The sequence below is a fragment of the Camelus ferus genome, chromosome 1, assembly GCF_009834535.1.
Source record: "Camelus ferus isolate YT-003-E chromosome 1, BCGSAC_Cfer_1.0, whole genome shotgun sequence".
In the NCBI taxonomy this organism is placed as follows: Eukaryota; Metazoa; Chordata; class Mammalia; order Artiodactyla; family Camelidae; genus Camelus; species Camelus ferus.
Genome location: NC_045696.1, coordinates 15,986,264 through 16,004,814, shown reverse-complemented (window position 1 = coordinate 16,004,814; position 18,551 = coordinate 15,986,264). Strand labels below are relative to the sequence as shown.

General features: G+C 40.4%; 1 protein-coding gene across 1 annotated transcript in view; it reads left to right on the top strand.

The window, feature by feature from the left end:
- The window catches only part of LOC106729820 (basic proline-rich protein-like), a 100,398-nt gene that overhangs the window by 25,508 nt on the left and 56,339 nt on the right, over positions 1–18,551 (top strand). The window contains exon 5 of the mRNA XM_032479018.1: positions 5,703–5,786. Within this exon, the coding sequence (XP_032334909.1) occupies positions 5,703–5,763 (61 nt within the window). The 3' untranslated portion in view covers positions 5,764–5,786. The remainder of the gene's footprint in view (positions 1–5,702; positions 5,787–18,551) is intronic.

The following is an 18,551-nucleotide window of genomic DNA, read 5'->3' as shown; positions in this document are numbered from 1 at the left end:
TGAAACAAATTAAAGCTGGTCACTTGCAATTTAATTAAGATAATGCCTTGAATGAAAATGAAGAAGACATAAGGCAAGTTTAAAGGAACATTAGAAATTGTCTTGCTTGGGACTCTAATTTTATAGGAGTGGAAACTGAGGCAGACTGAGGTTAAGTGTTTTATCCAAAGTCATGGTCAGATTGTGGCAGAGTCGGCTCCCATTTCTTTTCCAGTCCATTTTTCACTGCACGCCACTGTCTCCTGTGATAGGCGGACACATGCAAGATAATTGTAATTGCTTAAGAAAAATCAATTGGAAAAATGGTGAACTGTAATCACATATGGGCTGAAATAACAGTATTTGGGAGAGGAAACAGCATTCTGGAACATCCACCTCAGACTTGGCAAGCTGGAATGACAATCTGCGACTTGATTTTTACTGGTTATCAATCACTGGTATAACGAGGTAAATGCTGCCAGAGAAATTTAATTATTGTATCAATTATTGAATCAATTTTTTAAAAATTATGCATATGTTTAAATCTTACACAAAGCAAAGAGGTTGTGTTTTCTTCCATCATAAAATTCTCTCCTTCTTCCTTTTGATTTGATGTCAGACAGTCAAATGTGTATGGAAACAAGCCAGAGAGGGCAAGCCAAGTCTAAGAGAGCTCATTTTACAATACTGTGGTGCTAAATAGAACTATATTCTGATGAATGAGTTCCTCCACTTCTCCTTAGGTGTGGGTCGAGGGACAGATACTAGCTAAGTCACATTTAATATTTTTAATTTCTCCCCGTTTTCTGTATTATTTATATCATATAATAAGTTAATCCATTTTTATTTGTTTTAGTCAAAGCTTGGGATAGGGTTTAGAATAAGAACATCACTGAAGGTGTGGGGTCTCGTGTAGATTATACACATTTGTTTTATTTTATGGGAATTAAAATTCATGTATTTCTTACCCTCATAAATTTATACCAACTATAACAACTTGATAAGCTTAAAATTTTTTGAAACAATCATAAAATTATAGGAAGTTGAAAAAATAATACAAAGAATTTTTGACTCCTGCCAATCCATTTGAAAGCAAGTTGCCAGCATGATGCCCCCTGACCCAAGAATACTTTAACAGACTTACAGTCTAAGACTCTCTACCCCTGAACCACAGTACAGCCATCAAAATCAGGCTTTATAATCAGAGCTTAACTTTGGTGTCTTACTATCATGTAATCCTCAGTCCCATTTAAGTTTCACCAGTTGTTCCAGTTACGTCCTTTATAGCACAAAGATCCAGTTGAGAATGATGTGCTGCATTTAGCTGGCATGTCTCTTTAACTCTGTAGATTTGGCAAAGTCCTCAATCTTGAATTTCATGAACTTGACACTTTTGAAGCTTATGGGCGAGTTATTTCATGGAATGTTCTTCAATTCCAATTTTTCTAATTTTACCTTTCATTTAAATTCATGCATCTTTGGAAGGAATATCACAAAAGTGATGCTGCTTTCTTCTCACTGCATCCTGTGGTACAGGATTGTGACTTGTCCGATCACTGGTGATGTTCACTTTGATAACTAGGTTAAGGTGGTTATCTGCTAGGTTTCATCACAGCGAAGTTACTCTTTCTTCCTCTGTGAGTAGTAACTGTCCCATGGTGAGGTAATTTAAAACAATGCAAACATCTCGGGCCTCTTCAGACTTTCCCGTTATTTCTTTATTTGTTTATGTCTTTATGAACTCATGGTCAACTATTTCATTTTGTGGACTAAAATCCACTACTATCATTTTTTAATTTTGATGCTAAAATTATTGTTGTGGGAGCCACTTTGATTGTTCTTATATTCTTTTGATGTGTCTCCATTATTCCTTGGGCATTTCTTTACTTTCTGGCACTGCAACACATTCTAGGTTCATCTTACACTTTCTCTGTCCCATTCTAGAGTTGGTCATTTTTCTAAGGAGACCTGTTTCCTTTGTAGTGAGAGTAGTATTTAGAAGCCAAGATTTGGATACTGAGTGTGTTCATGGTTATTGGGGTGCCACTGCTTTCAGAGTGTCTCAGAGGGGAAAACTAAAATATATATAATATGCACACATACACACATATGTTTATTTCTTACTTTATCTATCTATCAATATATATATCAACATCCATGAGTTCATACCAACACTTTCAATTTCAATCCAACACCATTGAATTCTTTCTATTTTTTTCCATTTCAGTATTTGTATCTTCCTTCTCCAACAGTGAATGGCTCCATTTATACTGAATGTACATGTACTTATTTGATTGCTCCCCTGTATGTAACCAAGGTCCCATTTCCCCTGCTATTCCCTGCTCGCATGGAAGCTCTCATCATTCTGCTTGGCCTCTGACATCCTGTGCCAGGTCACGCATCTATGAGGATGCTCCTTCGCTCTTCTAGGCTGGCACTGTACTCTGGGTAAGCTTCCTACATGCATGACTTTCTTACTCACTTCAATTTCTGGCACCCTGAGCTGGGCTCTTCAGCTTCCCATGCCGCAATCCCTGCTGGCCTGTTGGTTGCTTTGCTGCACCCTATGCCCTACTTATTGAATTTATGATTAAATTGTTCAAGAAGGTAAGAAAAAGGGAAAACAACTCATTAGATTTTAAAATGAAAGGTCAAACTTCTAAAATATTTAAGCAACTCAGTGTATTATTAAAAGAGAATGATGGGGTGTATTTCTGAAAACTTGGGCTTTTTTTTTTTTTTCCCACTGTTAGTTTATAAAGAGTGCTGGATAAAGACAAAGTTTTGCTTGCAAAGTTAATTTCTGCACCATGGAGAAGAAAGCCTTGATCGATAGCTTAGAGGTGGTAAAGGTGAGTGACCAATATAATTTCCACCAAAGACAAAGCTTTAGGACTTATTTCCCTTCCTTCAGCAAAGTTCACTTAATCATACTTTTTTTTTCTTTGCAATGGTTACTTTTTCATTTCTTCATTACTGAGAAATGGTCCTGGATTTTGTGATTGCAAAGGACTTACTTTTCTGTACCATCAATGTTAATGCTTTTAAATAATATTTTCTTGAATGTAGTAAGTCATGTAAATCATTTTTTACTTCACTAGGTCACAGAGGACCAAACACATTTTATATGAGGGATGGGGAGCCACTCACATAAAATATAACTGCTAGTGAGCAAGACAAGAGCATAACAAAGTTAGCATCATCACACACAAGCAGGTCATAAGGTGACTGTGTGGAACCACAGGGGATATTGTCCGGGGCCCTAGTGTTAACACCTTACCATGTCATGTCCTTGATCAACGGCACTTCTTTTCTGAGAATCAGCACGTCTCTAAGATTTGCTGTAGTCGATCAGGCAAATGCAGGGCGCCATTAATGTGATAGAGCCCCGGAGCCCCCACAGAATTATTGCAGTCTATCATGTCAAGTTCTATTTTAGAGAGATTTTTTGACTTTATGGATCATTGATTGGATAAATCAAAATGGGTCCTTTAAAGCTCTCATGTTTTATCAGGTTGGTAGTCTTATCAGTATTGCATGCTCAATGAAACTGTCCCTCCTTGAGTCTGGACACCTAGGAAGTAACCAGTGTCTTTTCTTGATGAACTAATGAAGTTACTTGTTTCTGTCATTCATTCCATGAAGTAGAGACTTCACTTTTTGTCTTATTTTCTGAATATTATTGCTGAGAAATGCACTTCCATTTCACTCTGTGGAATGCTTGAAGTGATTTTTGAGGCTTTCTTCCTGGAAGTCTTAATACTTAGGAGACAAATGGCTTATTATTGAACTTATTATGTAGCTGGAAGACCTACATTTGAATGCTGACAGTGCTGCTTATTAGCAACATGGTCTCAGTTTCCTTATTTGTAAAGCCAGGTATTATCATTATCTCACAACGTTTTTTCTAAGCCTCAATTAAAAAAATTCAAGTTAAAGTCATTTCAAGACTTGAAAGCACCATGCAAATGTAAGGCATTATTAGTATTTTGTAAAAAGTCATTACTTTAGAGGTGAAAAAAACAATTCATTAAGAAAAAATCCAAATGAAAGCAAAGTAATACATAAAATTACCTTGAGAACTGTTGAGAGAACTTTGGTTTTGGAAATGTAAATTTGTTTTCCGGTTTAATAAATGCAAACACACTTACTCTTTTAGTGTTTAACTAGTACGTTCTAAAAAAGTTTCAAAAATGTTTGTTTCAAAAAATCTTTGCCTTACTTTGAAAGCAAGTTTAATTTCAAGGACAATATACCTGTTCTTTCCCCAAATCATCTCTGGGCAATAAGTCGAAGAATCTATTAATGTAAGGGGAGGTGTTAGTCTTACTCAGAATGAATTGAACAGCTGATTCCTAGTCAGCTGGCACGTATTCTAAGACAGTGAAAATGAGGAACAGTGACTTAGAGACTCCAGGAGACGCAGTCAGATGGTAGCGTAAAATAAGCCAATCCTTGTAACTCTTTCAGCCAATATTAACTTACGAATGCATTAAAATTCTCCATCTTTGGAACTGTATTGGCTCCAGCAGACTGGAAGACATTTATCTCCCTGAACAAACCTGGGGTATTAGACAAAAGGAAGTATTTTGATTATCATTGTCATAAAGGAGACCATGAACTTAGAGTGTCCTGCTCATGATTTCCAGTTGTCATCAAGAAGACCAACTTAATTTGAGTCTCCCTGAAAGCAGAGCTTGAAGCTACTATGTGGGCACCCTAGTTTACTTGGGAGTTAATCCCAGGAGGCAGAAGGAGGGAGTGGGGGGTGAGACACCCAGTGGGTAAAGGGCGGGCTACTGAGCTGGCTACCTCACAGACAAGTCGTGCTCAATTCTATTGGAGCCCTTTTAGAATTCACCTTAGAGATGCTCCAGCGAGTACAGGGTGGCTGACTCAACTATCCATTGATTCCTGTCTCCCATTGGTTGGGGACCGCCCCAGAGGTGCTTTTGCATCACGCACTTCCAAGCTGTGCCTATGTGGAGGACTTGCGAGATGAGCTGCCTCAAGTGACTTCAGAGAAAGTCTCAAATCTGAGAGGGGCCAAGGCACATCCTGAAATGGGATGCTGGTCACTTGCACAGTATTGTTCTTCACTGCTGTGCTGAAATCTGGGGCACCAGGTGATGTGGCCAAGTGTGTCTGCTACAAGGAAGAGAAAACAGATAGTGTAAGAGAAGCCAATATCTAATTATTTATTACAAAGGTGAGATAACATCGTAATTGTAGGATCACAGGCTGCACGGAGTGGAAAATGAACATTAAAGTCATTTCTCTAGGATTCGTCAGAAGAGAGAATGCTGTGATTCTAATGATTAATGTTGAGTGTCTAAATTGATGTATTTCTGTAATGGCTGAAGTCTTACAAGCTCTTTTAGTTTGCAGGGAACACGTTTTCAGAAACACAGTGTCATATGTTCTGATCCTCAGTTAGTTAAGCAACGTCTGATCTGTGATTTGGTGTCCTGGGGGACCTACCCTCAGAAAGGGAGCGTCCTGTGCAAATGGACATTTTTCAGAGAAAGCTCCCAACACATGGAGTACCATACTGGAGTTCTGGTTTGAGAAAGCCTCTTGGGGGCTTATTATCGTGTTTTGAGCTCTTCTCATCCTGGAGAAAACCAAATAGTTGTGAATTGAAGGGTTATTAGGTTGTAAGCATTTCATTGAATCTGAGATTTTGCACAACCATCATCTAATCTCCATCCCTTATCTTACAGGGGTCATAGGAGTTTCATAATTTATTTGACATCCGTTTGTGAATGGGCAGACTGGGACTAGAACCTGTCCCTCTTGGAATTCAGGTCAGTATTCTGCCACAGCATCTTAGATAATACGCACTTGTCAATTTGCATAGTCAGTCTTTCACTTTTGTGCCACGCAGGGTCACTGTTTAAGTAAGCAGTGATACACTTCCTGACCTTTAGAATTTTAAATCTCTGGGCTTAGTGAAATTCCCCAGACACCTTTAAGAACCTGTGGAAAGGAAAATGAATGCAGGCTTTTGGAGTGTTTTGAATACCAAAAGCCCAAACTGCACATGTAAATGACAAGGGTTTAAAAAGAATACCTTAACAGCTGGCTGAATAAATCAACCAAACTTGAAATGTTCACTTGCCTGTGGAAGTTTTCTTCTTGGGAGTGAGAGAATCCTTGGGGAAAAGAGGGTAATAGGTAAGCACTTCCACCTCTCGCCACCTCGGGAATTGGAGTGAGCTGCGTAGTTATTCATGTGCACTAGAGATAACGTAACACAAAACTAAACTTTATAATCCAGGGAGGCTCATGGTGTGGAATTCAGACCGCTGGGATCTTCCCGTGTCTGGGCAGGCCTGGGGCTTTACTATCAAAGAAACTTCTGCAACGAAATAATGTACCAGCTTCTGAAGCTGGGATTTCATGAAGGCACTTCATGAATTTGGCTTATACTTTTGTTGCTAGGGAAATGAAATTTCCACTGTTTCCTCCTGTTTGGCACCAGCCCCCCCACCCCCCAGCCGATATCCCCCCTGTGGCTAGCCAAGGGCTAGCCCTGCTCTGTTTGGGAAGGAGGTGGAATCTCGTTTTCCGTTATACACCTACCATGACTCACTCAGGGTCCTTGGAATTGTCCTTCCAAAGCATCGCAAGTGAAGAACTAACCCAGACTCAGGGAAGGAGGGGTGATACCAACTCTACGGTGCTTGGATCACTGGGATCCAGATGTGGGCGTCCGTGGCAGCGGGTGATGCCTGGGGCTAAGGAGATCTGTCGCTCTATTCAGAGCAGCCACAAGCAGCCCTGAGGGTTCAGTCCGGCCTCCACTTGCAGGGGAGACGTCAACAGGGAACGTGCTCCTCGGACTCCGGGCTTCTGCCAGGGATGCCCTTTCCTGGCCGCAGGCTCTTGAGGGGAATGAATAATGAGAGACCCAGGCCAGAGGGACGACAGAAGCAGTGAATTGATGGGGGCTCTTTCCTGAAAAGGTTAACAGAAACTATAGGGTGTGATTTATTGAAACAGTCAGAGTGAAAATGCTTGTATATGGTACTCCTATGTTTTAATTACAATGGTTATTTTTATGATTAATGTTCATATCCATATTTACAGAATAAGAGCAACGTACACGGTCAGATTAGTGCTGGATCTCATGCTGGATAATAAGCTTTAAGAAAAACCCTTTCGTAATAGAAAATTTCAAACATATTCAAAGGGAGAGAGAGGAACAAAATGATCCCCATGTACCCATCCCTTCTCTCCAGCAATTATACAATTATCAGGGCGTGGCCAGTTTTATTTGACCTATACCCACTCTCCATCTTGTCCCGAATCGTGTTGAAGCAAATCCCAGATGTAATACTTCATCTCTGTTAGTAGTCTTGACAGTTTTTTTTTAAAAAGACTTAATGCTAATAAAACTACCATACCCAGAATTTAATAATTTGTTAGCATCACATAATGTCCAATCTGTATTCAAAATTTGCTGATTTCTGTATGTCAGTTTGTTTACGTAAAGACCCTTAGGAGACCTACACATGGCACGGGGCTGGTATGGCACTTAAGTCTCTTTTCATCTCCACTGGTTCCCAGTCTCTCTTTCTGTTCTTTTTCTGGCTTATTTTTATTGTTGTTGTTATTGTTATTAAAAAAAAAAACAGTTTGGTTTTAAGGCAAAACATTGTCATTTAAGCTTACACGTCAATGTTACTATGATTGGTTTATTTGTGTTAAAAAATGATTCAAGAAGACAATTTAGGTGATATAAACAAACTTTATTTTAAGCACGTCATGAAGCTGACAGTCTCCTTGTGGAGAACTGCTAAACGGAGCAGAAGGCAGGAAGCTTGTAGAGGACAAGGAGCAAAGAACAGGGAAGGGACAGAGAGAAAACACCTGGCTGGCTGGGGCCACATAGTCAGCCCTGTTTGGGGCGAGAAGGCCTGGAGTTGGCTTGGCATTTGAGGATAGAATGACTGGATGGTCCGTGTTTCTGGTCCAGTAAAGCATTTACAGGGGCACAGAAGTTCTCTGAGTTTCAGTTTGCTGATACGGCACCCGGGGCGGGAATGGTTCCGTCTTGAAACTTGACTTCGTCCCGAAGCCATCAATGCTGGTGCCCACCAGACCTGCTTTCCCGCCATCCCACGCTCCTGGAGGGCCGTGTTTGTTTCATTCTGTGGGTGTCCCTGGCTTATCAGTAGGCACTGCCTCACGGTGAGAAGCTTTCCATCTGACCCTGTGTTACAATATCCTGATCATTTTGGCCCGTAGTCACTCGTGGAACTTTGTAGTAACCCACTTGTTGGTGCACAGGCCAAAGCGACTACGAGTCAGCAAATCAAAGCAGGTTCCCACAGAGGGGAGATGTGTGGGTTTAGGGGCAGCCTGGACCCGAGGTTTGAAACTGAGTGACAAGGGCTGGCTGTGTTCTTTGGGGCAAGGACTTACCTGCACTTACTCTCGGTTCCCTAACCCTCAAGTGAGTGTGATGCTCTTATGAGCTGCCGTCGAGCTATGTTGTTGGGGGTAAATGAGGTGATGTTGGGGGTCTTAGCTGGGTGCTCCCACACAGTGCGCACTGAGTAAATGTGAGTGTGGTGACTGCCGTGGTGCTCCACCCCCATCATCATTTTTTGAGTACGTTTCATTTTCTTACACGTTCAAAAAACTACAGTTTTAGATTTACAGAGTGATTGAATAGATAGTACTTAGCAGTTCCATATACCCACCCGCCTTCCCATTTTCTCCATTATTGTCCCATTATTAGTATCTTGCATGTATGTGTTTCCTTTGCTACAATCTGTGAACCAATACTGATACGTTATTGGCAACTATAGTCTTGCATTTCCAGTAGGGCTCACTCTTTGCATTGTATGTGTTCTGGGTTTTGACAAATGCGTGATGTCATGTATCCACAAATCAGTTTCAAACAGAAAAATTATAGCATCCTAAAATCCCCTGGGCTTCACCTATTTATCACTCTGTCCCTCTCCCCAAGCCTCAGGCAGCCACTGGTCATTTTACTGTCTCTATAGTTCTGCCTTTTCCAAAATGTCATATAGCTGGAAGCAGACGGTATGTAGCCTTTTCAGGCTGGCTTCTTTCACTTAGCAGTATGCTTTAAAGTTTTATTTTTTTTTTAACGCGTTTGATTTACAATGAATGGAAAGCATTACACAGTGCATGGTCTTTGTGGAGACACTGGGAGCTGCTTTCGACCACTTAACCTCCTTCTTGGTATCTTTCTTCCTATCTTATTAGAATGCATGCAGTTTCTAACTCTAAGAGTTATTCCTTGGAATTTGTAAGGCCTTGTGTATAAAAAGCCTCTGTCAAAATAGCATGCTACCTTAAAAAAGTAACTCATTAGCATCCATTAAGCCTTATGTGTTAATTATAACCATGAAGTTTGAAGGTTATGGCTGAATGATTTATTACTAAGAAGCCAAAGGCTTCTAGATGTCTGATTCCAAGGACAGAGCTTAAGTTTGAGTGATTCTAAGGATACAAAAGTATCAATAAATTATGGGATCTTCCCCTCCTCCTCTTTATCTTATCCTAAGCTGCTACTATTTCATGATATATTTAAGTGTTGATCATGTCAGATACTGAGGCCATCAAAGATATTCTAAAAATAGTAAGTCTCTGCTGCCTTTTTAGAGCTTTAATGGGAGAACTGGTTTTCTTTGCTTTCCCCTGAGAATTTTGCTTGGCTGTTGTGTCTGTTCCGATGTTCCAGTTGTTGGTCTTAGGTTGGAAAAGTGCCATGGAACCTCATGTTTAACCAAATGATATTTTTGGTATACGATCCTTATCTTTGATTTTGATTGTATTTTGTATTCTAGCATATTATCCTGGTTTTTTCCTTCCAAAAATTAAAACATATTTAGGGTCCAGGTTTTGCCATGTTGAGTTCTAAATCCTATCTGTTGGCTAAGTCTTTCTATGATCTTGTTGAATTGTCAACAGAGGCAGTGGATGACTGATAAATATGTTTTTAGTCTCTCTAACAGAAAAGTGGAGGAAGGACCATACTTTGCATGTCCACACCACCTGACATCATCATTCTGACTTTATTCATGAACGTTATTTTGCAATATGTGAGACCCAAGACAAAATCTACCTCTCTTAGCCCTAGTTTGGCTTCCAAATAAAATAGTCTGTTAGTTCATTCTAAGATATCATATCAAAGTCTTATCACTGTGCTGGGTCTAGCTAAGATTCGGACCAGGTGGCAAATGGATGAGGCACATTTTGATGGAGGAAATGGAGAGAAATCCAGAGCAGGGGAAGGAGGGTTAGGCTGCTTCAACTGGGTACCTCAGTTGATCCTCAGGAGCCAGGAAGCTTTAGCTTCCCACATGTGGTTTGGACACTGAAGCTGGAAGTGATAAAGGCTTAGCAGGTAGGATACAAACCAGATTCTTCCAGTTCACAGCTTTGTTTTGAGAGCAGCCCAGAGCACACCAAAGGAAGCAAATTCTCATCAGAACAGAACTTCAGCACTCCCGTTGTAAAGGCTGGTCTCATGTAGGTATGTCCTTGGGATTTATCATAAGTAGACTTGATTCAATTTAAGCAATGCTCTAGCAATTTGAGAACCCAGGAAAACCTCAACCACTGTAGACCCAGCTGGAAAGCCTGTGATGGCCATATTGTGAGTACAAGCATGAACCTGAGGGATTCATTCCAAACTGAAGTAGAGGATCCTCTAGTCCACTGATTCTTAATCAGTAAGCATTAGATCCACCTGTGTTGGAAATTGATGGATGCTAAAGTACAGATTTCTGGACCCCACCTCAGACCGACTGGAACAAAGGTTCTATGAGGGGAGGTCTAAGAATTTGCCTGTTCACATGCTAGAAACCTCTTATTCATACCCAGGACAGATATTTATCCCTGGGGATATAGCAAACCCACCACTTGAGAATGAACGCGGTACTTTGAGCCCGCAGCTCAAATGGGCTGGGATATTTTTGGCAAAGCTTCTATTATAGATAAAACAACTGTCACATCGCCAGCAAAGAGCTTCATAAAACATTCCAGTCTCTGTGGGTAGCATCATTTCCTGTTGTTCTCAAATCCTGATATATTCCCGAGAAGTTTCATTCTTTCATCAGGTTCTCTCAGCTAAGTAAATGTGCTGAGGCCCTGGGCGTACTTGCAGTTCTTGCATTGGAATGTAATCTCATAGAGTAAAATCTCACAGAGCTATGTTTGGATAACATAGGAGGACAAATGGATTTGTGCCTGTGCAGTTACATAAGTTCAAGTTTCGCATATTTGTACATTGTGTTATTTAACAAACATGGACTAGGCACTCTCCTAGAGCTTTAATCCAATTACTGTTAATTCATAGTATAATTTAACTTTGATTGAAGAGTGGAATTGAAGTAGCAACAGTATATCTAGTGATCTGATGTCAAAGACTTTGTACCTGTCTTCTTCGGGGTGGCAGTTGGTACACAGAGAATGGGCATTGGATTCAAACAGACATTGGCCCCAGCTTTTCCATTTGTTGGTTGTGTAAAATGAGACATCATATTTAACTTCTCTGAGTCTCCGCTTTCTCAACTATAAAAAGAGGACAGTAGTCTATCACTTGTATAGTATAGAAAATTACCTTACTGCAGTATCTGGAACCTACCAAATGCTCAAGAAATAAGGTGCCTTTCCTTGCACTACAGGAAGGAGTTAGGTGGCATTTTGTAGCTTCTGTGTGCTCAGTGATGGTCTGTTATTAAGGCGTAGTTCATACTTCATCTTTTCTTTCTTATTTTTATGCTTTTACCTTTATTCATCGTGCAGCCATTCCCTTCTGCAGGAACAAGGGAACACGGCCCCAGCCACACCGTATTATTAATTTTGCACAGAGCCTGCTGACAGTGACCTGTCCAGCAGTAGCATTCACTCCTTTGCCTTCCAAAATTTCTCACCAAGGTTCTTCACTGGGCGCGAGCACTCTTCTTAAGTCTTCTCCCTGCTTCCGTGCGGCACAGTCATCAGTAACATGTACATTTGCAGTTTGGCTCAGGTCTCTTTCTCTGCTTTGCTCACTGACCTTTCTAATTAGCTGGGTTGCAGACGATTGAGCATGCATATCCAAGGGCCGGTCAGAAAATAAATCTGCCCTGTTTCTGTCTAGCCAGTCATCAAGAGTCAGGAACAATCCCACTGAAAGTCCACAAATCTTCCATTCCTCCTTCCTGAAGGGATGTGAAAAAGTCGCTCTCCTGTCTTTACGTATGACAGCATTCCTGAATGCGTGCGGAGGGTTTTGGATGTCAAATTTTTGCGCCAAGTTGGAGAGTGGCAAGAGTTAGCATCCTGCAGTTAGAAGCAGAATGAGATTTGGATGGATAAAGGACAGCATTAATATGTCAGGGGGATGTCAAGTCACCTGAGCTCTTCGGATGAGCTGTGGATAGGTGGCATCTCTCAGACTGCAAACCCAAGATGAGCAGGAGGATCAAAGTGGCTCGGGAACAAGCACTGCAATCCATCCAAAGGATGAGGGAAGAGGGAAGAACAAGATCGTGGGGCCCATCATCCTAGCCCTCATAAAAAGGACATTTCATCAGGTCCAAAAGCACAGAGAAAGACGCTTTTCCAAGCAGTTGAACCAGTGGTTAACAGAGAAAGCACGTATGTTAGAAAGCAGTGCTAGCCAGGAGGTAAGAACGCCATCCCAGACCCCAGGACCACAGAGATCTCTAGATGAGGGACAGAGGTTGGTAAAGATTGGGAAAGGCTTTTCTCTCCTGAGAATCAGCGTTCCGGGACTCTCCAGAGGCCAGAGCAGCCGCAGGGCTGACATGCAGCAACCCAGAGCGAAGGGGCTGCTCCCTGGGGGCACAGCTGGAGAAAAGACTGAAAACGCAGGTTCTAAAATTCTACCAGACCCATAGTGTCAGCAGACCAGCGTGAGGTGAAGCAGGCAGCCTGTGAATTGCTTCTTACGTCCTAAGTGAGAAATTCGGAGTAAACGTGGAGAGAACTCGATAGCAGCTTGACATAGCGGCGACAGCCAAGTGTGGAATCCCTGGGCGTATGCTGTGTGTGTCTTGGACGCTGAAGAGTTTATTTTTATTTTATTTTGTTTTTAAGTACAAATTGGAAGAAGGATTGGCCCTTCATCACAGATTGTTTTTATGCCCATTTATCCTTTCTTTTCCCCTTAGCCCTCCCACTATCCTTCTATCCATCCTCCACGACTCACCTGCACATAGAACTCACAACTTTTAGGAATCTCTGATTCCATGTTCCGTGGCATACGTGTGTGTGGGTTTCCCCACACCACCGAGCAAGTCTCCAACAGCAGCTGAGTGTCCTGCAATTCAACTCAATTTTGATGCTGTCTCCGTGGAGATAGCGTCAGATTTCACGGATTAAGGTTCAGTCCTGCAAGACTGCCGCTCGTTCCAGCTTCAGATGCCAGTTTCAAGTCCAGTTTATCACCCGTGCTTTGGACTGATCAGCTATACATTGGAGGTTCCAGTGACCTCCTCCTTGGGTTTGATTAAGTTACTAGAGCAGCTCACAGAACTCAGGGACACATTTTACTTAGTAGAATACCTGTTTATTATAAAAGGATATAACTCAGGAAGAGGCAGATGGAAGAGATGCAGAGGGCAAGGAAAAGGGAAAGGGTAAGAAGCTTCCATGCCTTCTCTGACTTCCACTCTACCCGAATCTCCACATGTTCACCAACCCAGAATCTCTCCTAACCCTGCCCTTTGGGGTTTATATGGAGGTTCATTTTCATTGACCATTGGTGACTGAACTCAGTCTCCAGCCCCTCTCTACTCCCTGGAGATCTGGGGGCTGAGCCTGAAAGTTCCAATGCTCCAATCACATGGTTGGTTCCCTTGGCAACCAGCCTCCATCCTCAAGTGCTTTGCACAAGTCACCTCATTAATATAACAAAACACCTTTAGGAAATGCTGAAGAGTTTTAGGAGCTCTGTGCCAGAAACAGGGACCAAGACCAAAAAATATATTTCTTATTATGAATCAAAATATCACATCATTTACACGAATGCTGAGTGCTGACTTGACAGTGATAACATTTCTTTTGAATTTTTCAGGCATATGCTCCTTAATGAAGCAACAACTAGAAAAATTTAAAACTTCATACCATCATCAGAAAAAATTGTGGCATAAGTAGTAGCAATCCTGGCTTAAAAACCCAGGGAGGACCTGGTTGGCCTGAGGATGTCGGCGAGGTGATCTTTGGTGTAGAAAATGATTTTATACACAGTTCCTTGATTACTGTTTAGTCATTTGGATGACTCTCCTGAGTTTAAAATCTGTGAGGCTGATGAGGCAGTAAATTCAATAGCTTATCATTGTAAGCTGTACAGTTTGACAAAATATTGTATTAATTTTTTTCAAAGGCAAATGCAATAAAGGTGTAGTGTAATGTCTTAGCCACTTTCTGGAAAATGATCCGAATGTGTATTTTTCAAACAGAATTGTCAGCTGCGTTAGATGTGGCAGCCCTATACCTGAAGTGGACGGATTTCTATGTAACTCATTTCTTTGTGGCATTTAACCTGGCCAGCCAGGTTACACTGCCCCCAGTGATCAAGTATCCACCCTTTGCTTGGGTCATTTCATGTCCCAGGAGGTGGTGGTGAGAGGAATGAGGAGTTTGACCCCCCTGGAGCTGGGTCACCACGTTTACTGAGCTCACAGCGAATTGACACCTCCAAGGAGATGTTTCTCCCTACAGGAACGATTTCCCATCATGTCTCAAACCCTTCTCCATTCTGCTGGCCAACATGAATTCTACCTTCCTTTGAGGGAGTAGAGAGCCATCACGTTGTGGCCAAAAGACAGCTTTTCACGCTCTTGCCTTCCTCGAGAGAATGTAAAACTAATTGGTTTGCAGCACGAAAAACAATGAGATTCAGCAGGATTGGCAGGTGTGAACATTCTTTCTTCACATCGTGCAGAGTTATCCAGGAGAGGATGATGGAGGCGTCCTCATATGAGCTGATTCCCGCTGCTCAGTGCTGGCCACTGCACGACACGCTATACCAACAGAGAAGACGTGTGTGCCTGTGAAAAGAACTGACAGATACGATTTGGTTCTGGGAACTGAGCCTTATGACACCATGCTGGAAGCCAACTCATTAGCTGTGATCTGGTAAAGATTCTGGCATTCTCAGATAAAGTGGTTTGATCACCAGCATGTCACATAATGAGGCTTTGGAGTGGCTTTAAAAGGCGCTGTAGATCAATATGAAAATGAAATGCTTTACATCGAATGAAACAATTGCACTCAGAGGAGAATATATTTGGCCATTTAAGTTCTCTGTGTCTATGTGTACATGCACGCGTGCACATGTGTATGTGTGTGATGTGGAAGAAAAGAACATCCACTTAGGAGAACTTGTACAGAAACTACTAAAAATTGTAGAGCCAAGGCATAGCCCTTAATTTGGGGACTACTGGACATAAAAAAAAAAAAAAAAATCAAAGGAAGTGAGCATCAGTGAATGTGAAAAATGAGAGCGAGAAACTAATCAATGTGAGTTATGATATCAGTAGACCGATGAATTGCCAGTGACACAGAGGTGCTTTATGATCCTTGGCAGGCAATTAGGTAAGAGCAGTTTCTCCTGGCACAGCAATTTGAAGTGGTTATTAACCATGTTCACTGAAATTTGATGGGCTAAAAAAACACCTTTAAAAAAATAACTTTCACATTGAATTGTTCCCTCTACTATGCTTAAAAAAAAAAACAAAACAAACAAAAAACAAAAAAACAAACTTCATGCTGAGCTGAAGTAAGAGATTTTTATCCCAAAGATGACTAAACTGAAAGTATAAAACCTTCTATTTTTAGTGGATCCTGACATCCTTTACTGCCTGCATCCCCAGTTTCCAGATACTATGTCCTCCCGTCGGCTGGGTTTTGTGCTGTGAGTCACATTTCACTATGTCAGCAAACAATGGCATGAAACAATGGAATGTTCAAAGAGCAAAACAAAATCAACTTGGAAAATAACAAACTAACATAAAAACACTGAAGTCTAGAAGTAATCTAATCCCTTAGAAAATGAAGACCAATAAAAGCAGATAAAAAGACAATGCTATAGGTTGTTCCTTGGCTATGTAAGTGCATATTCTTGTTCGTATTTTTATCTACATGATTGTGAAAATGACCAATCAGTTCATTGAATGGGAAAAAAAGATGTCAGGCTTTTTATCTGCTGTATATATCTTATATTGATACGTATCTGAGTGTATATTTAGTTCAATATATATCTATATATACACAATTATATTTTGACTTTCTAATTGATCCCAATTGCATTATATCCTCAAATAGTTATTTAATTTAATATATATTAAATACAAGTATATGTATTATCTAATATTATATATTATAAAATATGTTAGATATACAAACATATTAAATATTTATTTTTAAGCCTGGCCATTATGTTCATTAACCAAGGAGTGAAGCAAAATTCTATATTGCTATGTAAATGTGCCACAGGCTTTGACATTTAAAGTACTTTTCTTACATTTTAACTGGGCTTATCTTGAATTGCCTGCTACTGTGGCACAGGATTGCCTGATACCAGAATAAATGTGAAATATATTTTTTAAAAGTTAAATGAGCACTTTGTCTCTTTTAGAGCAAGCTGTTCTATTGTCCTAGATTATACATAAGGATTAAAAAGTACATTTATAGCTATTAAACTAGGTTTTGCCCCTTGTAATATTGCTTGAAAAATGAATTCATATACATTTTCTGAGCATATCTATTTGTAAAAGTATTTTAAAAAATTAAGTTATATGAAGACAATTAAATTCCAAGGAAAATGTACATGAAATGGAAGGTGATAAAAAAGCAGGTGTTTCCTGACCTCCATTTGTGGTTCTTTTCTCTCTTCTTTGCTGAATCACACTTATGATACAATTACATTTATAATTAAATTAAAAATAAAATTAAATGTCTAATTTTAGAATCGTAGAAAGTGGAAACCAAAGGAAAGCACTGTCATCTTAGTCAACATGGAGAGTGGATTCTTCGTCAGTGCAGTGGGCTAACATTTATAGCTTATCGCTAGCAATTTCTCTCTATCAGCATACAATTTTTGCCAGTGGATATTAATCTGCTTCCTTGCTTTCGATGTCAATCAAAAATAGCATCCTGGCATTTCATTTTGTGTTTCACAGACTGGAACTTTTTAGCTACCTGAGGACATGTAGCTTGAAAACATGAGCAGTGGTAAGAATTATATTCTCTTCCAGTGAATAGCTAAAGGGAGTTAGAGCTGAATAATTCCCAGTGCATCACGGACAGCTAGAAAATATTAAATTCACAGGGTACGGTTTTGCCATTGAAAACTGACTTTGGAGGTTTTTCAGAGTGAGGAGGAAGGGCAATCAATCTAGGAGTTTGGAGTCTGCAGAAATCATGCTGTCATCTCTTCACTGAGATTTAGATTTTTCTAAGTAAAATAGTTAATTAAAACCTCAAGGTCTCAGCTTTGACATCTGTAAAATAAAAGCCTTGAGGAGATAAATTCTAAGGTTCCTTTCAAATAAGAAATGTGATCCTTGTATGATACTACTTTTAATTGTACAGATGTATAATCTAATCCCCATGGAAATTAATCTACAAATTAATTTCCCAAGTATGGTATTCATTTTCTCTTTTGATGGCTGTGTGTCGTTCTTCGTGTGACTTTTTTTCCTGGTCTCTGTGACATCTGACCTATTACTGCTACCTCCTGAATCAGAGCTTTGGCTGAGCAAAGATAGTCCCACTGCAATCCTTATGACCCAGGGAGTCTCATAATTCCCTCAGGGACATTCAAAGGACCTTGAAGAATTTATTGGTAAATTTCTCCACACGGTCTCCCTGGGAGCAGTGAAGGAAATGTATATTCTGACAGCTCGAACTTTATATTGCCAGTGGCTACTCAGCATTGTTCCAGCCTTAGGTGTCTGGAACTCAGACAGTACAAAGGGCACCATCACTGCTTCCTATTCTTGGTCATGCATATGTGATCAGCACTCTACAGAGGGCATTTAAGATGGGACTAGCGCTTTGAAGGCAGAGAGAAATAGGCTCAAATCCCAGTTGCAACAGCTGACTGTATAACCTTGGGAACCTCTCTCCTTTGTCAGTGGGTGTGATGCATTACACGAGGTCATATTTGTAAGGCATCTTCCATGGTACTGAAGAATTCAAGGCGTATTCTCTTTGTGCTGCCGTTCCATGCTGTGTTCATTATGTGACAGATAAAATCAGTTCAACCTGTTAGACTGTCATCATCTTCAGAACTGGCCTTCTCTTCTGGCTTGAGGCATGCCACCTGCAGTATTTCCACCAATTTCAAGAACATAATGTACTTTTTTAAAAAGTTGCGCTATAGTCAGTTTACAATGTTGTGTCAATTTCTGGTGTACAGCACAATTTTTCAGTCATACATGAATATATATATATTCATTTTCACATTCTTTTTCACCATGAGCTGCTACAAGATCTTGTATATATTTCCCTGTGCTGTACAGTATAAACTTGTTTATATATTCTATATATACCTGTCAGTGTCTACAAATTTT